The sequence below is a fragment of the Enoplosus armatus genome, chromosome 3, assembly GCF_043641665.1.
Source record: "Enoplosus armatus isolate fEnoArm2 chromosome 3, fEnoArm2.hap1, whole genome shotgun sequence".
In the NCBI taxonomy this organism is placed as follows: domain Eukaryota; kingdom Metazoa; phylum Chordata; class Actinopteri; order Centrarchiformes; family Enoplosidae; genus Enoplosus; species Enoplosus armatus.
In genome coordinates this window covers 28,370,448-28,393,413 of record NC_092182.1, presented here as the reverse complement: position 1 = coordinate 28,393,413, position 22,966 = coordinate 28,370,448, and the positions used below count along the sequence as shown (strand labels likewise).

Genomic DNA, 22,966 nt, shown 5'->3' with positions numbered 1-22,966 from the left:
TCTCGTTACGCTAACTCTTTTAGCACATTAGCTAACTTTGTTAGCTAGTTGAGGCCAGAGACAAAACTCATTTGTTAAATATTTGTATTTCAAGTCTTGTCGCCTACGTGACCGTTCCAGGACATAGTTATGTAATGCTAAACATCTGGCCATTCCACCGGAGGTAATCCTGTCAGATGGTCCATCCACTGAGTGAGCGTGTACGGGTTGGCAAGTCTGGCCCCGTTGGTTCATGTTAACTTTAACCGAGTGAGTGACCGTACATATTCAGAGAAACTCCAAAACTTGATAGCTAGCATTAGCTAACATGTTCAGGGAATTATTCTGCCTCCACCTATGCCCTGCCCACAAAAACACATCATAATATAACTCAGAGAAAAGGGGTCACCATCAGTTTTATTGTAGCTCCTGTCAGAGTATAAACTGGTCCACAAAGAGACCTGGTCTACACACAGTTAGAGACAGGAGGACATCATGCCAACACAGCTGTTAATATACTGTGGAGACTTCCTGTCCTGTTAGCGACAGAGAGATTTATTTTCACTCTTTAATAACTGTTTATTGAACAAAAAGGTGAGAGGAAGTGTCAGAGGAAAATAAACACAACAGTAGAGAGAAGTTCTGGGAGCTAATGTGACTGACCAGCACTAACTAACCGACAAGTTAGGGTTGGTTCGCCAGCTAGTTGCAGCAACTGTAGCCCTGTGAGGCTTTACTACGTCACATATTTCATGTGGACAAGCGAATGTCACTTTGTAGTATGTCTGCTGCATCACTTTCTGTGGTACTTGTTCAGGTCTCATGACAAAGAGATTTTAATCTCAAAAAGACCTTTACCTGATAAATAAAGTGAAAGTGAAGTGAAAAACTCTACTGTGTTTTCTTTATGCTATACAGAGTTTTGGGTCAGATGCCAGGAAGTCACAGGTCAGAGGTGACGGAGCTCTCCTGCTGCAGCAGCAGGTTGACGGCGGCCTCCACATCCTCCACCACGTGACTCGGCTCCACCAGGTCTGGCTCCAGGACCAGGTCTCTGTGACCATGGACCACCATTTCCTTAACCGCGCTGCTCTGGTCGCTAGGCAATGGGGAGCGAGGGTTATAGACGCCTGTACACACCTGAGAGGTGGATAGCTCTATGTTAATGTCTTTAATACAACTTGTTATTATCAGAGGGTCTCAGACCAGCAGACGACAACTAGAAATTCACTTTTTGTCATAATTAATAATTTAATTAACAAATCTTATTAAACAAAACTATTTTACGCTATTATACTTGATGTTGATTATATGTTGTTACCTACTGTAAATATCCTCTGAGGAAGACCATGAGATGTGGTTGAAAACAGTATAAATTTGTATCTTTTGTATCTGTAGTTATGGGCTTCAAGAGCATTTTATTGAATCTGAATCCTTGAATCACTTGTGGAATCTTTTGAACCCCATCCTGACTCATGAACCCAGTCCTGATTCATGAATCCGGTTCTGACTCGTGAACCCCATCCTGACACGTTAACACCGTCCTGACACGTTAACACCGTCCTGACTCATGAATCCAGTCTTGACTCATGAACCCAGTCCTGACTCGTGACCCCCGTCCTGACTCGTGAACCCCGTCCTGACACGTTAACACCGTCCTGACACGTTAACACCGTCCTGACTCATGAACCCAGTCCTGACTCATGAATCCAGTCCTGACTCATGAACCCAGTCATGACTCATGAACCCAGTCCTGACTCATGACCCCCGTCCTGACTCATGAACCCAGTCCTGACGCATGAACCCAGACCTGACTCATTAACCCAGTCCTGACTCATTAACCCCATCCTGACTCATGAACCCAGACCTGACTCATTAACCCAGACCTGACTCATTAACCCCGTCCTGACTATTCAGAATCAGAATCAGAATCAGAAACTGTTTATTGCCAAGTAACATACATTACAAGGAATTTGCTGTGGTCTGAAGGTGCTATTGTTTTGATAACAAATAAGTAGAATATAAAAGCTAAAATAAGAATAAGAATAAAAAAAAAAATTTGAACCCAGTCCTGACTCATGAACCCAGTCCTGACGCATGAACCCAGACCTGACTCATTAACCCAGTCCTGACTCATTAACCCCATCCTGACTCATTAACCCAGTCCTGACTCAAGAACCCAGTCCTGACTTATGAACCTTCTCCTGACTCATGAACCTCGTCCTGACTCATGAACCCAGACCTGACTCAAGAACCCCGTCCTGACTCATTAACCCCGTCCTGACTCATTAACCCGGTCCTGACTCATGAACCTCCTTCTGACTCGTGAACCCAGACCTGACTCAAGAACCCCGTCCTGACTCATGGGGTTAGCCTAATATACACATTTTAAACTCCATGGCCAACACAACGTACAGAGCATGGGCCTGGAGAGCAATAAACTGGACCACTACTCAGAGACGAGCAGCGGAGAGGAAGTGGATTCATCTATTAAAAACAATAGACCCAACCGGTCTTAATGAAAAATATTAAAGATGAATCCACTTCCAATTGTTAAATGTCATATTTTACAGTATTTATTAGAAATGCTAACCTTTTGATTCCCCAGGGTCTCTCTCTACAGACTTTTAGCAGGATTTTCTGGGTTAGGGTTAGGGGTTTACCAAACCCCCACCCCTACCCTTCTTGTTTTTGTAGTTTTGTCCATGTTCTGTTTTTGACCCGTCAGACTTCGTTTTAATGATGTCACTGTGATGCCACTGTGTACCCAGATTTCAGATATCAACTTGTTGAGTACATTTATTCATGTTATTATCACTGATAAAAACGATGGACAAAAATATAGAAATAAGAGCTGTAAAAAAATGAATTATCCTCCTTAAAATGAGGTCTTTCTCTACCTACCAGTATGGAGCGACACTGAGCAGCAGCAGACACCAGCTCCTCCTCTGGCACCGCCATCGTCACCTGGCTCCCTGTTCCCTGGGCAATAAGTTTGGAAGTGGTCGTCATGACAGCGTGCTGCTGTGCCAGGTAACGGTTGTACAGGTTAGCACCGTAGATGTCCGTCATTAGGTTGTCGCTAGGCAACAAGAAGAAGACAGTTTGGTTACCTGACGGTGTTATGGACAGTTTGGTAGACGGCATAAATGGCTACACTTTTATCCAAAGCACTATACTCAGTCTTGCCCTTCAACATGTGGATAGGAGGAGGTGGGGGTTGAACCACCAACCCTGTGATCAGTAGACAACCGGCTCTAAAGTAGATGTGTTATGGACAGTTTGGTTACCTGACAATGTAGATGGTGTTCTGGACAGTTTGGTGGACAGTCTTCAGTATCAAAACCAGAACCAGAATTTGCTTTGGTATTTCGGTGGATAACAAAACTGAGATGAAAAACTTGTAGGCTACTACAAAAGTCAAGAAATATAAATAGAAAATAGAAAAAAACATGACAATAAACATCTGAAAAGATTATAAAAAGATGTTTAGAATGAAAGAGCTGTACAGTGTGTGCAGGAATGTGCAAAGATTCACAGTATGAAGTATTAGAAATGAGGAACATGTGCAATGTACAAAGTATAATAGACCAAAAGATGTGCATAATGTAACGCAGTGAGACAGATGTGGAGACTGTTCGTTAATGTAACATGTAGTGTCTATGGAAGGGGATCAGAGTCAGTATCAGTGGGGGTCCCGGGCCTTGTTGATGAGGCCAGCTGCAGACAGGAAGATACTGTTGTTGTGGCATGAGGTTTTGTCCTGATTGGCCGCAGCCTCCTGCCAGAGGGGAGTATCTGAAACTGGTTGTGTTGGCCATAATCTAACCTGCTCACCTCAGGGTCCTGGAGGGGTACAAGTCAGATTGCAGCCAATCACCTTGTCAGCAGAGTGAATGATACACTGCAGTCTGCCTCGTCCTTGGCAGTGGCAGCAGGTTGAATTTCTTCAGCTGCCGCAGGAAGTACATTCTCTGCTGGGCAGAAGGACTCCACAGTGTCGACTGGAGAGTCACACAGGGTGATGGGGGCAGGTAGGGCTGGGTTCTTCCCCACCCAAATCCACAATGATCTCCACTGTCTAAAGAGCAATGAGCTCCAAGTTGTTCCGACTGCACCAGGTCACCAGATGGTCAATCTCCCCACCTGTAGGCGGACTCATACCCACCAGAGGTGAGCCCAATGAGGGTGGTGTCATCTGCAAACTTCAGGAGCTTGATGGACTGATGACTGGCGGAGCAGTTATTGGTGTTCAGGGGGAACCTTTGCTGATGGTCCAGGAGTCTGAGATGTGTTTCCCCCGCTTGTCAGGCAGGAAGTGAAGTAGCACACTCCACCCCTCCCGACAGAGGCAGAGTCGTTTGCTGAGAACTGGTGTTAGAGTTTCTCAGAGAACAGTCATTTAGAGTACAGTAATTTTACTTTGACTCTCTAAATCTGTCCCTGTCCCAGCCCCTAAACGCTTCTGGATGGTGTTATGGACAGTTTGGTTACCCGACAACGTAGACAGTGTTAAGGAAAGTTTGGTAGATGGTGTTATGGACTGTTAGGCAACTTGACAGTGTACATGGTGTTATGGAAAGTTTGGTTACCCAACAGCGTAGATGGTGGTTAGCTTGTGGTTGTGGTTCTGCAATCTCAGCAGGTGCTCAGCATACTGGTATGTTAGCAGACTGGGTTTTCCCAGCAGCGCCTGGTACTGAAGGTCTCGACCCGTCAGCTTCCTGTAGACGGACTCCAGACACAGCAGGAACATCCCGTGACCAAACCTACGGCAACACAGGAGGGTCAACACTGATCAACATGACCACCTGAAGGTTATCAGATATCATCATTCTGCCTGGAGGGAGATATGGGATTACATAGAAATAAAATAAAATATTTTCTTATTGATCAATTATTAATGTATTAAGATAGAGCCAGGCCCTCTACCTGAGAGCTAACAGGAAGTGTCAAACTGACTTCCTGTGGTGTGTTGGTTACCGTGGTGATGGGGCCTCGGCCATCCACATCAGGTCCATGTTACAGGCGAGCACCGGTAGCTGGCCCAACAGCTGAGTATCGTACACACAACCAGGACTCCCGTTGGTCAGGAGCACGTCAATCAGCAGTTGGAGGTTGGTCTCCCATCTGATTGGCTCGCCGAACAGGATGATCGCTACAGCAACACATGAAGTGAGAAAAAGAATAGATATGGCCTATTAACCATGTGTCTAGAAATTGAGACACATGGTTAATAGTAACCCTAGTACTAGTACAAGTAACCCTAACCCTAACCCTTATTCTTGTGTTTCTCCTGTTTTATAAAATTTTTGTTTATTTTCATTTTATTCATTTTTATAAAACGCTACATGTTTTTAGAATTATGTTTATTGTTATAATTATATTTATTGTCTTGTTCTTCTTCCATTGATTCAACCTTTATTTGCACTCGGTGAGAGCATGCTGACAAAGAGCCCTGTTTCACTTGTGAGATGAGATTACAACATTAAAAAGGAGAAAAAAGTCAGTATATATATTTATAATAGCGTCACTGGATGAATGAAGAGCTGAAACATGTTATACAAAGACAAGAATATGAATTAAAAATACAGTAAATATAAACTGCAGAATATTAAAATAAAACCATAAGTGTGTTGTTGTGCAATTGTGTATTACCTTCTATTTGGGGAGGAGTCTGCAGAGGAGACGACTGAAACAAAGAAAATACAGTTCGATGACTGTGCTGCTGGATTATTATATCATAACAATATGATCCAATATAAAACCGGTTTCTTATATAAACCTGCTTCTCTCTGCAGGTGAAGCCTCACACACGCTCAGACAGTTTGCCATTAGAGGTCATTTCCATGACGAAGACGAGAAGAAACTGACATCATTAAATCTCCTTGAAGGGAGCCGGATCTTATGGCTCTGTTCCTTTCTGAGAGTGAACGGCTTGTCGTTCTTTTTTCTGTTGCCGTTTTGTTTTTACTATGTTTATCTGCGAAATAATCACTAGGATAATGATGGTGTAAGATTTGGATCAGATTCAAACTTGACATCCCACCGATATAATTTCATTGCGTGGACTTGCAGCACTAAATGACTCGTGTTGCCAGATCTAATGTCAATGATCTGTAAACATTACACGAGGTGCCGCCAAGTCTCTCTGCTTCAGTGAATTACGACTTCTTTCTGTATGAAAGGTGTTATGCAAATACAGCTGCCTTGCCATGAATGCACTTCATGCAGCACTATGACTGGCTGGTTCTCACTGCTCATGTAAAGGGGAGTGGATTCAGGGCAGGCAGTGAAATGTGGGAACAACGATAAAAAGAAAGCTGTTGAAAAGAATCGGATCATTCGCAAACATCAATAATCTCCAGACAATATTGTTGATGAAAAAAGAGAAAACAAGTTTTTATTTTCAAACAATCAATAATTATTAAATTATTATCCTATTATTAGTCGTATATTCTATCATTATTATAGTGGTTATTGTTATTACTGTGTGTCTCTGTCTCTTTCTAACCCCCCACCTACAGTCTGGTTCTGCTCGAGGTTTCTGCCTCTTAAAGGAAGTTCTTCCTCTCCACTGTCTCCATAGTGCTTCTCATGGTGGGACCTGTTGGTCTCTGTAATAACATTATGAAGAGTGTCATGACTTTTGTTGTGATTTGGCCAACTTAACCAAACTGAGCTCCTCTTACAACTTGTCACAATCTGATCTGTTTAGATATTTTCAAGTTAGGAACTGAGTTAAAACAACTGAGCTAACGTTAACGATAACATGTGTAATATCGGTACTCTAACATATATTCACCTAAACTTACAAAAGGCGGCAGAGTAACGTTATGTATCATTAGCTTCTCACTCCAACAGGACATCACTGAGAAGGCAGAAGCTAAGTTGGTTAGTGAAATAGTTACTAAGAACTTATGAAGGATTTAAAAACAGATGCTGCAGCTCAGAGTCCTGAAGTCACCTGTCACATGTACGACACTCACAGGTAGTTTGGGTCTCCTGTTGTGGTCCACCATGTCCAGCAGGGGGTGATTTTCTCTGAGCTGCTCGACAGTCACGACTTTCTGAAAACCCAAACTGACGATGCAGTCAAGATTTCAAACACATGAATCATTCAAATTGACAAAGTCTCAATTTTACACTCGCTGTGGTTCAGAGTGCACAAACCAAGAGTTCTCAATGATAATGATTATTATTATTATTACTAAACACACAGATCAACATGTTTCATTATCATCATATCATCATATCATATCTCCATGTAGGTTTATTTTGTCTCTCTCAGCAGTAAATATCTCTGGTTACTGTGAAACAATGTCAGTTTGTCCTCTGTATGAATGTGTGTGCAGTGATACTGTATCATGAGGGTGTAATGATGTTCTGTTTCTCCTCATTCTCATTTCTTTAATGGAACTTCTGAATGTGCCTGAACACAGAAACTCTCCTGATGGTGTCATACAGGTTCATGTTCTGAACACTAGTTTGAATCATTTACTCTTTGTTTGGTTCTTTCTCTACATACTACTTTACCCATGTGCCTCAGCTGCCGTTGCTATGGAGAAGAAAACGAACATTCAGAATGCGAACAAAACACGTCGCCATGGTAACTGAACACGATTTAAGCAGAATTTAAAAGTGAACTGATTTAAACTGCGGATTGTTTTCAGTTTTTTCAGCATCAACATCTTTAGCTTCCAGCAGTTGGCAGTTGTTATTGGAGCACATGACGGAATGTGAAGCTCAGTGATTGGCTGTTTGTTAATGAAATGCACCCTGGAAGTTGTAGCTGATGTAGTTTGATGTCCACAGGCTTCTTGTAGCTTTGACTTTTTATCAAAGAACCAGATTTTTTCAAACACAGTTGTTCATCTTTAGTTTCATGTTGATCACAAACTGTCAGTCAGCAACACTGAACATGAAGCAGACGGTTACTGCAGGAAGCCGAAATAACTCCTCACACTTCACAGCTAGCTAGCTACTGTCCTGAAAGAGCTTGTTGTTGTTGAGTGTTCTGTATTTAAGTCGACTGACCAGCACATTTATTGTGTTTCTATTCAGACTCTAAAAGTACATTAGAGGTCAGTCAGAGCTCAATCAGAGCTCAGTCAGAGCTCAGTCAGAGCTCAGTCAGAGGTCAGTCAGAGGTCAGATGTGAAGGATACGTGTTGGCAATGTCCGTCACTGGTCCCTGTCCAGACACCAGGACACATTTATCATGGAAACTCTTCAACATTCGCAAAGGACTGTGGGAGAGAACCACTTGCTCCGGGACGATCTACAGAGAGAGAGGGAGAGAGAGAGAGGTCACATGACTGTTTATCCGATCACAACACAGCAAAACAGATCTAGTTATCCTCTATACCACAGTCCACCTCTGCCCAGCATCCTTCCCAGAGACTGGACATTTCCAGGGAGTTGGATGATCTTATATTTCAATGAGACATAAGGGACTGTAACATCCTTTGTCTGATGGAGACATGACTGACCCCACTGGTGCCAGATCAAGTCATATGCCCAACCGAGTCCTTTTCTGTTTTCCATGCAGAATGGGAGAGTCTGATAAATCTAAGGAGGGAGGGGTTTGCTTCATGACTAACAACTGGTGCAACCCCAAGCACATTAAATTCCTGCTCTTCAAACATGGAGCATCTGTCAATCTCATGCTGTCCATTCTATTAGAGACAAAATTGATCACCTCCTGTCTTCAGGTGGTTCCTTACCTTCAAACACAGGAATCTCAGAAACTGCTGTAAAACCTGATATATATTTAGATTGCTTTTCTCCCATTGACCTTTGACAAAATTACTAAAACCATTTCTTCATCTAAGCCATCAACTTGACTCTTAGACCCCATCCCAACTTGGCTGCTTAAAGAGGTTTTGCCTTTAGTCAGCACTTCTTTACTAGACATGATCAATCTGCCTTTATTAACAGGCTACGTACCACAGTCCTTTAAAGTAGCTGTAATTAAACCTCTTCTTAAAATGCCCACTCTTGATCCAGAGGTTTTAGCCAACTATAGACCTATATCTAACCTTCCCTTTCTCTCCAAGATTCTTGAGAAAGCAGTTGCCAACCAGCTGTGTGACTTTCTACATGACAATAAGTTGCTTGAGGACTTTCAGTCAGGTTTCAGAGCTCATCATAGCACAGAGACAGCACTGGTGAAAGTTACAGATGACCTTCTAACTGCATCAGACAAAGGACTTGTCTCTGTACTTGTTTTGTTAGACCTTAGTGCTGCATTCGACACCATTGACCATCATATCCTATTACAGAGACTGGAACATTCAATTGGTATCAAAGGAACCGCACTAAGCTGGTTTAAGTCGTGTTTATCAGATCGATCTCAGTTTGTACATGTTAACGATGAATCCTCCATGTACGCCAAAGTCAGTCATGGAGTTCCACAAGGTTCTGTGCTTGGACCAATACTATTCACCTTATATACAGAGCTGCTCAAAAGTTTGTGAACCCTACAGAGATAGTCAAGTGGTTTTGTAAAAAAAAATACTAATATAACCTTATTAAATGTTAATCTATAACCCAATTCATAATACTGACATTCCAAATAATGGACTCAAACAAAAGAAAATTATATCTTGTTATTGTTTATTTAACGAAAGTGGTTGATTTAACAAAACTCAGATTTCATTGATGCAAAAATATGTGATGCAGGATGCAGGAAGAGACATCTGCAAATGTTGAGATGTTATGTTTGGGTTGGCTTTTACCTAAATTATCACTTTTCTTGCAGCCCGTGCAGATATTTTAGATGGTCATCCACTTTTAGGCATGGTTGCCGTCATTTTCAGTGCTCTCCATTTGTAGATGATCTGCCTCATGGTGGACTGATGGAGCGCAAATTGTTTTGAATTTATAGCTTTCCCCAGACCTGTATGGGTTCACTTTGGTAAGACTGAACTAACCTGGTTTCATCTGTGTTTTAATCAGTGCTGCCCAATTTCTTCCCTAAAGATCTCTCATTGGTCCATGTCATCAGTTAATTTAGCCACCAATTTGTCCCACCTGATGGTATTTACCTGCTCGTTTTAAGCAATGCAGCTCAGGGTTCACTAACTTTTGCACCTACAAATGTTTATAAAAAATATTTTGCATTTAGTCTTGACTACACATTTGATTTCCTCAGAAAAAAAAGTATATGATATTGATAAACATACATACATTAAAAATATTGGTTCTGATTAAATAAAGACATAATGGTAAAACAATATAAAACTCCAAAACACTCAAGAGGTTCACATACTTTCAAGCAGCACTGTCTACTTCCTTTAGACGACATTATTAGAAAACACTCTATAAATGTTCATTGCTATGCCGATGATACCCAGTTATATCTATCGACCAAGCCAGAAGAACCTCATCAGTTAGCGAAGCTCCAAGCATGCCATAATCCTTTAACACCGAGTGTGTCATCGGTGACACGTTCACGCAAGCGCACTTTGGATTACCGTAATTACGCCACGGTTTGCGCTATCGGAAAAATTCCAACGGTTTCTGAAAGCTGAGACGTTGCGCTTTACAGCCAATATGGTGTCCTCACGGTAATTTCACTCGCGCCTCTCAGTCAAAATGAGCAAAAAAGTCCAGGCCGACATTTTGAGGCTTAGGTTTTAACCCTTTAAAACCTAAACCTGGCTGTAAAGCGCAACGTCGCAGCTTTCAGAAACCGTTGAAGTTTTTCCGATAGCGGTCATCCAAAGTGCGCTTGCGCAAACGTGTCTCTGACGTCACACTCGGTGTTAAAGGGTTAAGGACATAAAGACCTGGATGACCTGCAATCATCTGATGTTCAACTCGGACAAGACAGAAGTTATTGTTCTAAGCCCTGAATGCCTCAGAAACACAGTATCTAAGGATATTGTTACCCTAGATGGCATTGCCCTGGCCTCCAGCGCCACTGTGAGGAATCTCAGAGTTGTCTTTGATCAGGACATGTCCTTTAACTCTCACGTAAAACAAACTGCAAGGACTGCCTTCTTTCACCTCTATAACATTGAAACATCAGGAAGATCCTGTCTCAAACAGATGCAGAAAAATTAGTCCATGCATTTGTCACGTCTAGGCTGGATTATTGCAATTCCTTATTATTAGGCTGTCCCAATAAGTCCCTAAGGACTCTCCAGCTGATCCAGAATGCTGCGGCACGTGTACTTACAGGAACCAGGAAAAGAGATCATATTTCTCCTGTATTACCTTCTCTGCACTGGCTCCCTGTAAAATCCAAAAGAAATTACCAGGGCAGCACCCCCTCAACTGTGAGTGCTGACGCCTCCCTAGCCAATGACCTGTTGTTGGATATTAAATACTGTCTCTAGTTTTTGCACATTTGAGCCAATCCTTACCTACTCACTCTGTCTTTCCTTCCTTTTCCACCGACAGCGTGTTGTTATAAGAGCAGCATGGCTCCTTTAAGGAACAGGTAGTCTGAGCGAGTAGTCTGTTATCCACCAGAGTGACAGGTTAGCCACTTCCAAGTAGGCCTTCTCATTGTTGTCAGAGATCAGGCCCGCCACCACTGTGTCGTCAGCAAACTTAAGCTGAACTTGGCCACACAGTCCTGTGTGTACTTTGGGCCGATGGACAATGGCATTGTGGTAGTAATTTATCACTATGACTAGTATTTCAAATATTTTAATAATCAATAATCATATGATCTGCTTAATGAGGTAGCTTAAAGGTCCCATATTGTGCTAATTTCAGCTCTATATTTTTATTTTGGGACTCCACAGTAGCTTTGCTTGATTCACAGTTTAATAAGTCCATATTCATCTTCTGCTGGCCCTTCATGCAGCCCCTCAGTTCACCGTCTGTCTGAAACAAGATGTTTGAGACAAACTGAACAACCTGAAGAGTCATCCTGAGCAGAGCGGTCGAAAAAAATCAGACTGAGCAGGTGGATAAGCGTCCCTGTACTTGGTGGGCGTGCTGTGATTGGAGCAGATGACCTGCTGGGGGGTGTGGCTGAGGGCAGCGACCGTATAGTTGCGACATCACAACCTTACAGAAGTCCCGACGGCTCGTTTAATGACACACTTTCTGAATACGGGCTGTGTGCATTCCTCTGTGGAAGTTTTGATACCTTCACAGTAGTCTGTCCTCCACCTGTCTGTCCCTCTGACCTGTCTGTCGCTCTCTCTGTCTGACACTCTGACCGGTCTGTCCTCCACCCGTCTGTCCCTCTGACCTGTCTGTCGCTCTCTCTGTCTGACACTCTGACCGGTCTGTCCTCCACCCGTCTGTCCTACCTGAACATTGAGAAGGTGAGACAGCTGCTGGGCCTTGTGATGTCTCTGACAGCTTCCTGCATTGGTGACGAAGACAACAGGAAACAGGAAGTTGTTGTTTCTGTCCAAAAGCTTCCGGAAAGCTCGTCGAGCGGCCGGAATCACTGAGCCGCCGCGCAGCAGGACGCCATCCACGTCGAAGAGGATGCCCGCCTGAAAGAGACAGACAGGTCAGACAGACAGACAGACAGGTTAGGAGAGAATTCAATAGATGATGATAATAATAATAATAATAATAATAATAATAATAATACCTGACTGCAGGGGGTATCTAACCAGATAAATATACTGTATGAAGTATCTTGAATATTTCATAAGATGACATTCAGCTAACGAATTCATCACTCAAGTTCTGCTGAGTAAATAACCAACATACGTCACTCTTTTTATTAAATCAGTGACAAAAAATCTATCTATGATAGATAAAACAACATGAAAGGCAAGAGAGATGTTTGGGTGGAATAACCCTTTAAACCAGATATTTCATCTTTACAAGTTTCAGGACAAAAACATCCACAAAGTTATTAAAAACCACATCTGTAAAATAAAACCTCAGTTTTAACTCATGATTATCATTGCAGCTCTAATTCTGTTGTAATCCTGTTGCTCACAACTTTTTTCTACATTTATTGAGGAATTTCATCTATTATTAACCTTCCAAACAAAAAACACATAGAAAACAACAAGTCTGAGAGAAACCATTAACACAAAAACTAATAAAATGTTACACACATACAAATAATGATACTTATTACTGTGAATGTCTATATATTAACTTTCTCTTTTAAATTTTTTCTAAATGTGTCTAAAAATCATAATACATAGTATGTATGTACTATGTATAATTACAGTGTATAATAATACTGTGCTATGTATTATTACACAGTGTGAGATGATCATATATATTTTCATGTGAACATTCACCTGTGCTGTCGATTAGTACCTAATAAAGTCCATAGATATATCATGATCCACCCACAGTGACAGTATATTGACAGAATCAGTCACATGATAAAAACAATAAAAACACATTTCACCATTTTCTCTGAGGAAGATTATTTTCTGTTCAGCATCTTAAAATAATTAATTTATGTTGTAAATTAAATGAACATTTGTGAACTTTGAGACAGGAATATTTCCAGTCCTCTTTGTAAATTTCTGTGTGGCAATCACGTTACCATTTCTGTCTTTCTTTCTCCTGTCATTATCAAGAATAAAATTAAGTTCGGAAATCTTTCAAACGTCTTAATGTAAAACAAGTTTAAAGATGATGATAAGCAGCTAAACTGTCACTCAGGAGGACATGTCATTACACTGACCAATAACTAAGTCTGAGCCTAAAATTTAATGGGGACAATAAGCAGGTCCCCATAAGGGAGGTGAGTCCCAGCTTTATGTCCCCGCAAAACACCAACACACACAGACACACACACACACACACTGACCTGTCTGCTGGTCGACATGGATCTGACCGTCTGCTGCAGGAAACCTCGACACCACATGACGCCTGTCTGTCTGTCCGATACGAGCTGTCTGCTGCTCATTTATACTGACAGAGCTGTGACATCATCAGGGGGAGGAGCCTCTCTTTCTCGCTCCCTCTCTCACAAACACACACACACACACACACATTAAAAATGTCCATAACCATGCATCAACCCCCATGATGCACTGTTGCCCTCTCCTCCTCTGTTTTGTTTTGCTTCCTCAATCAAAATATATCCCCAGTGATGTCAGTCTGCTGACAATTAACTTCATTAATTTATCAATCAATTAATAAATAGCAGGTCCCCATTCATCAATCAATTGATAAATTAATAACAATGTCGTCACAGGTCACATGTGGTCGTGCAGTCTGTTGTTTGTGTCCGAGTATCACGACAACTGAAACTGTTCAAGCAGTCAGCAGATTTTTACTACCATCAGCTGATAAACAACAACAACGACAGTGTAAACAGCTGATAATGGATGAAGAAACAGAATAAGAAGAAACAGGAAACAACTTGCTGAGATAAACCCAGTGCAGGAAATAAAAAATATATATTTGGGAGGCAACTTTTGCCCCCAATGTCTACGAAATAGGGGCATTTTCAAACTTTTGGGTGCACTTTTCAAAAGCATACTGTTGCTGTTCCTAAGAGAAGTGTACAATCATGAATGAAATATTCTTTCATCATTGATGCAGTTCTGGAAAAAACTGCAGTTGAAGATTTTAGCATCCTTTATTTCATCCCCATATTTAGCCAGGCTGACATTTTGAGCATGGATGGAATAGAATCACCACATTCGGAGGTGGTCTGGGCTGCTTGTGTCCACATTCTTTTAGCAGTGTGTATATGAATGCGTCCTGGGCCACACTGAAGGACTCATCAGCTGACGTCCTCTGTGTAAGTGGACATATGAACTCACTCGCTCATCAAAGTGTGAAACAATAAAAACAGACACAATCGATTCTGGAGGATGGAGGACACATGAAACACGCTGTCTGATGTCCTCCAGCTGCTCTGCTTCGACGCTGTGATTCAGAGGGCTTTACCTGTTGTTAAAGTAACCGCTGACTATGGCTGCTGTTAGCCGTAGAGCTAACGCTCCTCTGAACCTCTGCCAGCCAGGTATCATACCAACATATTGTGAACAGCGCTGTTTGTGTGAGAAATGGAAATTAATTGAATTGAATTAAAATACAATGATGATGTAACGTGGGAATGACGGATGCATTCTGGTTTCTTCGACAGTCTTCAGACAATAAAATCAAATGTTTCATGTCACTGCTCTCCACCTCATTGGACACACACACACAAAGAAGACACACTGCAGAGCAACACACACACACAGAAGACACACTGCAGAGCAAAACACACACACAGAAGACACACTGCAGAGCAACACACACACACACACACAGAGAAGACAGACTGCAGAGTAACACACACACAGAGGACACACTGCAGAGCAAAACACACACACAGAAGACACACTGCAGAGCAACACACACACACACACACACACAGAAGACACACTGCAGAGCAACACACACACACACACACACCCACTCAAAAGACACTGCAGAGCAACACACACACACACACTGATTAAATGCGGCTGATGGCAGTTTCCTCCTCACATGACATCACATGCAGCGTTCAGCTGTTAATCAGCCAATCACATGCTGCAGAATGCTGCCACCAATCAACCAATCAGCTGCCAGATTGAAACCACATGATGAAACACAGAGAGAGGAAGAGGACATAGACTGTTTCTGTCTGTCTGTCAAACTCAGGGAGACAGACAGGTCACAGTCATGTTTTTCACTTTAAAGATGAATTCCACCTCTCAGTTTCCAGGAGTTTCAGAGTTCTACTCGCATGAAGTACAACACGATCCTGTCCACATGAAGTACAACACAATCCTGTCCACATGAAGTACAACACGAAGTACAAAACAATCCTGTCCACATGAAGTACAACATGAAGTACAACACAGTCCTGTCCACATGAGGTACAATCCAAAAAATATTTTCATCTTCAGTGACTGTGTCATCAACACGTCCCATGAGTTAGTCCTGGACAGATGGCGCTCCCTAATAACAGGAGAGGACACTGCAGCATTTACTATCTCCTGATTCTTTCCATTACAACATGTGGTCTTTGTATTGAGTGCAGAAGAAAAGTCCCAAAACACAGCATGGACGTATCGTTTTTTAAAGAACCACCTTAAAATCTGTAGAACCAACAAAACGTGAGAAGAACAGACTGAGCTGAAGAATGTTTTAATAAGAAACAGGCCAAGTATAAAAATGAACCAATATTTACATCAGACAGACAGGTTACAGACAGAAAGACAGGTTACAGTCCCAGCAGAGTTCTGGCCGTCTGACTCTGAGCCTGAAGAGTCTCGCTGGCGTAATGCTGCAACAACTCCATCTTCTTCCTCCGGACAAGAGCCTCCTCCACCTGAGAGACAGACGAGTCAGAGAGAGAGAGAAACAGGTCAGAGAGAGAGAGCGAGAGAGAGAGAGAGAGAGAGAGAGAGAGAGAGACACACACAGAGACAGACGGGTCAGAGAGAGAGAGAGAGAGAGACAGACAGAGACAGACAGGTAGGTGATGTGCTCTCTACTTCAAAAGGCAGTTTAAAGATTCAGACTCTGTTTTGAGGTTCAGGTTCAGGGAATGCATTATGTGAACGAGGGTCCTCACAAGTGTAGAAAGACAAACGTGTGTGTCACCTCTCTCTGTGAGGGAACAGGTACATGTGCAATGAAGGTGACTCCTCCCTCCTCTCCCTCCTGCTCCTCCTGGCTCTCCTCATCATCCAGCTGCGCACACACACACACAAAACAAACACACCTCACTGACAGGAAGTGACACATGTGGCTCCGCCCACAGTCTGTAAACTGTCTCACAATTTAGAGATTATTCTTATTACTATCATCATCAGTATTATTATTATTTCTATTATATCTATAGATATATACACACAGTTCTACAGAGCCCTGGATGCTCCTGGACCATAAGGAGACAGTTTACCTCTTCATTTTGGACTGTGTAGATGCTCTCCTCCTCCTCCTCCTCCTCCTCCTGTTGTTTGTTTCCTAACAGACGGGACTCTTTCTCTGCTCTCCAACTCTGCACCGCCTCCAACACAGCTACACACACACACACACACACACACACACACACACACACACACACACACACACACACACACACACACACACACACACACACACACATAAATATGTTTAGTAATTGATTCATTGCTGCATGGTGTGTGTGTGTGTGTGTGTGTGTGTGTGTGTGTGACTACATCCAGCAGGTTTGACACAGAAAAGACAGAGACCTGTATTTATTCACTCATTCATTCATTCATTCATACAGACTGAAACATCTCAACAGCTGCTGGATGGACTGTGATGAAATGTGGTTCAGACCTTCATGGTCCCCTCAAGATGAACTGTAACAACTCTGTGTTTCCTGCTAACTAGCTAATGTTAGCATGCTGACATGCTAAAGTGAAATACTGAATTTAATAAACAATAAAAAACCCATGTTCATGTAATAACTGGAAATATCTCATTATTGATCATCTTGAGATTCATCGTTTGTTCTGTAAAATTCAGAAGTGAACAGTGAAAACATGTTCATAATAACTAATTAATTATAATTTATATTTATTTATATTATAACTGGATTATAAAAGAATCAAACCTTGTTTCTCGTACTGCGTCTCTAGAGGAAGCAGCACCCCATCGTCTTCGTCTCTGTAGCCATAATACTCTGCATCCACGTCCTTCATCAGCTCCGCCCTTGTCTTCCGCAGCGCCGGTGCAGCTGGGTGTCACATGATCAGAGAGGACCAATCAGACGAAAGTACAGTGAAGGATGGTTTGATATAAAACAGGAAGTAACGACAGATTACATACGTTCTTTCTCAAACAGCTCTCTGACTCCGGGCAGGTCTCTGGCTGCTCCAAAGTATTTATATCCTCGATTCCCTGGAACCTCCTTCCCCTCATGGTCCAACATCTTCGGACCGACTCGCTGAGAGAGACACACACACACACACACACACACACACACACACACACACACACACACACACACACACACACACACACACACACACACACACACACACACACACACCAATAACTCGCTGAGGCACACACACATCATCAATAACTCGCTGAGACACACACACACACACACACACACACACCAATAACTCGCTGAGACACACACACACACACACACACACCAATAACTCGCTGAGACACACACACACACACCAATAACTCGCTGAGGCACACACACATCATGAATAACTCGCTGAGACACACACACACACACACAACTCACTGAGACACACACACACACCAATAACTCGCTGAGGCACACACACATCAATAACTCGCTGAGACACACACACATCATCAATAACTCGCTGAGACACTCACACACACACACACCATCAATAACTTGCTGAGACACACACACACACACACACACATCATCAATAACTCGCTGAGACACACACATCATCAATAAGGCTGCAACTAATGATTACTTTCATTGTTGATTAATCTGATGACTATTGACTCTTTTGATGGTGTGAGCTTCTCAGATGTCTTTTTCTTACATGATCACATTTTTACTTGAAAAAGAGACTGAAACGATTTATTGATGATAAAATTAGCTGCCTATTAATTTTCTGTCAATCGACTAATAGTTAGTATCTATAACCTCTGTTCAAAGAGCTGTGTGATAAATCAAAACATGAACCAAAGATCAGAACTGCTTCACCAAATAGATATAGTCACTGGTTCCAGGTAATACTGTCACTGGTGTCAGATACAGTCACTGGTTCCAGGTAATACAGTCACCAGTGTCAGATACAGTCACTGGCGTCAAATAGCGTCACTGGTACCCAGTTACAGTAGTTACTGGTTTCTGACAATATTTACCGCATAGTCGGGACCTCCTAGTTCTTTGATCCGGACCTCCCAGTGACCCTTCTCTCTTAGCAGCTTGTTGATCTCATCATTCAGATCACGAATCCTGAACTCCCCGAGACCAGCTGCACACAGACAGGTCAGAGGGGGGGGTGTCAGACAAAAGTCAAAGCAACATTAACACATATACACTTCCTGTCTGTTACCTGCTGGTCAAATCTACCTGTGAGTCAGGTGGGTCAGTCAGGTTCATCATACTCACCATTCTGGATCTGAGCTACTTTCTTTGAGACCTCACTGATGATCTGAAACACACACACACACACACATTAGCTAGATAGCTGTACTCATGCTGTTGCAGTAGATACTGAAGTGTTCCTGCTTCATGTTCAGTGTTGCCGACTGACAGTTTTCACAAACTGTCAGTTTGTTTTCACAAACTGTCAGTCAGCAAAAAAGATGAAAAACGGTGTTAGAAAATATCTGGTTCTTTGAAAAGTAAAAGCTACAAGAAGCCTGTGGACTTACAAACTGAAGGACAGCAGTCAACTACGACTTCCAGGTTGCATTTTACTATACAACAGCCAATCACTGAGCTTTAAAATCTTGTTTGTACAAAGATGATAATTAGCTTCAGCTTGCTGTTAGTGGCAAAACGCAGGAAGTGGAGAGCTAATATTACAGGAAGTGCAGAGCTAATACTACAGTTTGTACTACAGTGTACCTGTCGTCTCCATTTCTCAGCTTTAGGAAGTTCACTGCACTCTGACGCCAGAAAAGGTCTCCTCTCCTGCAGACAGACAGATTAAAAGAGACAGACAGCCAATTAGTTATGGTTTTCTGTGGATGAAAAGACATTTTCCTGTTTCATCTAATGTGAGCGTTTTTTGAACATTTTGTAGCTGGGATTAGAGTTTCCAATCACTCTAGAGAGACAGCTAACTGCTTCTGTATAGAGAAGGTTAAATCATTGCTGGATAAGGGCAGTATTCTTAGATCTTAGGAAATCATCATGCTGTCCTCTCCATGTTATCTACCTTCAATTTCTCTCCAGATGGCCCTAAGGTGGATAGAGTCCTACCTTTCTGACCAATCTCAAATTGTCAGAGTTGATAACCATCAGTCCACTGGTGTCCCACAAGCATCCATATTGGGCCCACTTCTATTTCACTTTTATGTTAATGATCTGCCATCTGTATGCGGTATGCAGTGGTTAGCACTGTCGCATGGGAGGTAGAGCAGTGTAGGGCGGGTTGGGGACTCCCGGCTACCCCCGTCATGTCAAAGTGTCCTTGAGCAAGACACTGAACCCTACGTTGCTTCCAATGGAGACCAGCACCTTGCATGGCAGCTCGGTCGCCATCGGTGTGTGAATGTGTGAGTGAATGGGTGAATGAGACTTGGCTGTAAGGTGCTTTGGGAACTGTGAAGGTTGAAAAGCGCTATATAAGTGAGATCATTTACCATTTATGATTAAAGGGAACATTTGCCACATTTTATATGGATGTCCACTCAGTGTTGATGGTAAATGTAGTCAATTGAAGCAATAAATTCCTCAGTACTTTATTGATAGAGAAAGCAGAGTACTCTTGCTGCAAAATCTGTTGTTCTTCCAGCACCATCGCTGTCATAGTGACGTAGTTGGAGGAAGAACTACAAAACAACCCAGAGAGCCTGTGTGTGCGCTACTATGAATTAAAGTTTCAATCACTTGGACAGAGGTGCAGACCAACTGCAGCACATCTCTGCGCTGCCAACAAAGTAATAGCTATAGGCCAGCATGGTACTCCCACAGGCCTAATGTTGTAATATTGAGGACAGTCAACAGAAACGGTGTGCACGTTGAGCCTCATTTGAAGCAAACAAAACTGTTTTCATGTTTCTTTTTGTGGAACTTTATGCTGCAGCGCTAGCTCTGCTAGTGTTGCCTTCTTTGTTGTTGTATGGAAGCCCGTTCTGCTCCTCACCGGTGTGTGTGAGTGTTGTTGTATCTAAGTGTACTTATAGACATGCCCTGGAGGGAATGATATAGCTATGTGTGAAAAAGTTTGTAGTTTGAAGTAACTTTGATTAGCAGCAGCTAGCTTGCTCAGTGACGTCAGAAGCTTGGACGCAATGCATCCTGGTACATGTAGGGACTGCCAGTACGAAATCCCCATTTAAATACATATCTAATTTTTCTGATTCTGTTTCATCTTTATCTGTCAGTGTAAAGTCACTCTGTGACACTGAGGTCCTCTCCTTCAGACGCTTCAATTAAAATAATAAAGTTAAATTCTGACTAAATAAATCACATTAAGTTGTAATAAATGTGTTTAACAGCAGGCAGAAGTTATTGACCCTGGCCTGCTGGTTACCATGGAAACCACTGACTCAGTTCATATCTTCAGTCAGTTTTCAGATCAGCTGACAGTCAACTCTGCAGCAGAAAATGTTGTTTGTTGTCTGCAAGGTTTGTTACATGAATACCTGACATCATCTCTTCCTATTTCACAGCATCACACAGGTGAACATCTTCACGGGGAGATTTGACACACCTGGACTCTACCTGTTTCACAGCTGCTTCACATCCACAGGAGCATTAATTAATTAGCTGAAGAGCTGCAGTGTTCAACACACTTTAACATGTGAGCCCTGCACGGGGTCTACTGTGAGAAAGAACAGTAGAACCCCGAATAGAACCCAGAGTAGAATCTAACCTTGACTTTCCCCTCCTCCAGCTGAGCCTGTCTGAACCGAGCCAGAGCCGTCCTGCGAGACACAGAAGAGGAACACAGTTAAAGACCACAGACAGTCCTGATAAAGAGAAGTCAGACTTTATGAACAGTGAAGCAGCTGTTAGTGATTAAGCTGAAACCAGCTGCCTGATTAATCAACAGAAAACTAATCGGCAGCTATTTTGATCATCAACAAATCAGTGAAGTCACACTTGATGCTTCCTGCTTCTTAAACGACAGGAAACGGAATATGTTTTGGACGGTTGGTTGAACAAAATAATTATTAGTTAATTCATGATTGTTAGTTAGTTGCAGCTACTTAATAGTATTCAGCTACAATTATGATGCCGTTGTATTTACTTCAATCAGCTGAGTGCGGTGGTGTTACACTCTTCACTATTATCACACACACACACACACACACACACACACACACACACACAGAGTACACGCGCAGTACACACAGACAGTACTTACATAGCCTTCTCAGCGTTTCTCGCCTGAAAAAACAGACACAGATGTCAGTTAAAGCTGAATTGCATTAATCTGCTCATGTATGAAATGTCAAGGATCCAGGATCCAGCCGGTCAACTTTTTAGACTCAAAAAGTTTAATCCGCTGAAAATTCACTACCGTTACTGAATGGACGCGTTAGCCGCCAGTTAAAGCTAACAAGCTAAGCTCTGGCTAAAGGTCAACATGCTAACTAGCCGTGTAGGTTAACTACGTTAAATAGTGTAAGAGTGAAGATCCGCTGCTTACCATCTCTGCTGCTTTTTATGTTTAAGTTAAGAATCCGGCGCCGACCTGAAGGCCATTAGCAAACGAGCTTCACCATCTAACGTTATACCGCCGACACAAACCGGAAGCACTTCACCGGCTTCTTCGACTGTTTCCGTTTTCGTGACGTCTTTATCATTGCATTACTGCCACCAAGTGGAGGAGTCTGCTCTAAACTAAACTAAAATAAATAAATAAAATAAAACCTGTATAAAAAACACAAATATAAAAATTTATTTAATGAAATATCAAATATAATAAAATGATTCCAAATCAAATTAAATTAACTACATAATACAATTAAATATCAAAATATTGTGTCATCTTCAGCATAATTTCACTTCACATGTCCACTTAACAACTTCCTATTAACTACAAATCAACACCTCATTCAACTCATGAGGACCATGTGATATGACTGAAAGCCCCAGAACAGCTATGATGAGAGACTGTTTTGTCAAAGGAGCTATTTTGTGTGAATCAGAAGGTGTGCATCTGAATAGACCAGCGTTAATGTGGAGTTCCCCAGGGCTCAATCCTCATGCCTCTTTTATTTAACATTTTAATGCTTCCATCATGCCAAATTATACAACACAATAAGATCACTAGTCAGGCAGATGACAACCAAAATGGCCTTGCTGTCACCAGAACATGGCAAATCTCCATACATTCTTAGATATTTCATGTTTTTAAGCATCGTGTAAACACTTTATTTTATGGGT

The 22,966-nt window shown here is 42.2% G+C and overlaps 2 protein-coding genes across 2 annotated transcripts; both read right to left on the bottom strand.

Moving 5' to 3' along the window:
- Positions 1 to 921: 921 nt before the first annotated feature.
- Positions 922 to 13,837, bottom strand: LOC139283059 (haloacid dehalogenase-like hydrolase domain-containing 5). Its single transcript, XM_070903002.1, has 9 exons — positions 13,739 to 13,837; positions 12,255 to 12,446; positions 8,148 to 8,260; positions 6,969 to 7,062; positions 5,638 to 5,671; positions 4,963 to 5,137; positions 4,572 to 4,748; positions 2,884 to 3,061; positions 922 to 1,119 (listed from the first exon to the last, which is right to left on the bottom strand). Exons 1-9 carry the CDS (start codon positions 13,835 to 13,837, stop codon positions 922 to 924), a joined length of 1,260 nt encoding a protein of 419 aa, XP_070759103.1.
- Positions 13,838 to 16,046: 2,209 nt separating this feature from the next.
- On the bottom strand, positions 16,047 to 22,321 carry isy1 (ISY1 splicing factor homolog). The gene is made up of 11 exons (XM_070902755.1): positions 22,227 to 22,321; positions 21,942 to 21,964; positions 21,447 to 21,498; positions 19,472 to 19,537; positions 19,010 to 19,052; positions 18,760 to 18,872; positions 17,719 to 17,836; positions 17,504 to 17,626; positions 16,823 to 16,941; positions 16,522 to 16,611; positions 16,047 to 16,246 (listed from the first exon to the last, which is right to left on the bottom strand). Exons 1-11 carry the CDS (start codon positions 22,227 to 22,229, stop codon positions 16,139 to 16,141), a joined length of 858 nt encoding a protein of 285 aa, XP_070758856.1. The 5' UTR covers positions 22,230 to 22,321; the 3' UTR covers positions 16,047 to 16,138.
- Between the last annotated feature and the right edge of the window lie 645 nt (positions 22,322 to 22,966).

What these genes read in the sequence shown, in the direction of transcription:
- isy1 (XM_070902755.1), bottom strand. An exon ending in CTGAGAAATGGAGACGACAG is followed by an intron (nt 19,053 to 19,471) that starts GTACACTGTAGT and finishes TGTGTGTTTCAG; the next exon opens with ATCATCAGTGAGGTCTCAAA. An exon ending in GACGCAGTACGAGAAACAAG is followed by an intron (nt 16,942 to 17,503) that starts GTTTGATTCTTT and finishes GTGTGTGTGTAG; the next exon opens with CTGTGTTGGAGGCGGTGCAG.
- LOC139283059 (XM_070903002.1), bottom strand. Translation starts at nt 13,837, where the DNA reads ATGAGCAGCAGACAGCTCGTATCGGACAGACAGACAGGCGTCATGTGG. An exon ending in CTCACCTTCTCAATGTTCAG is followed by an intron (nt 8,261 to 12,254) that starts GTAGGACAGACG and finishes CTCTCTCTGTAG; the next exon opens with ATCGTCCCGGAGCAAGTGGT. An exon ending in CTCAGTGTCGCTCCATACTG is followed by an intron (nt 1,120 to 2,883) that starts GTAGGTAGAGAA and finishes TCCACCTCTCAG; the next exon opens with GTGTGTACAGGCGTCTATAA.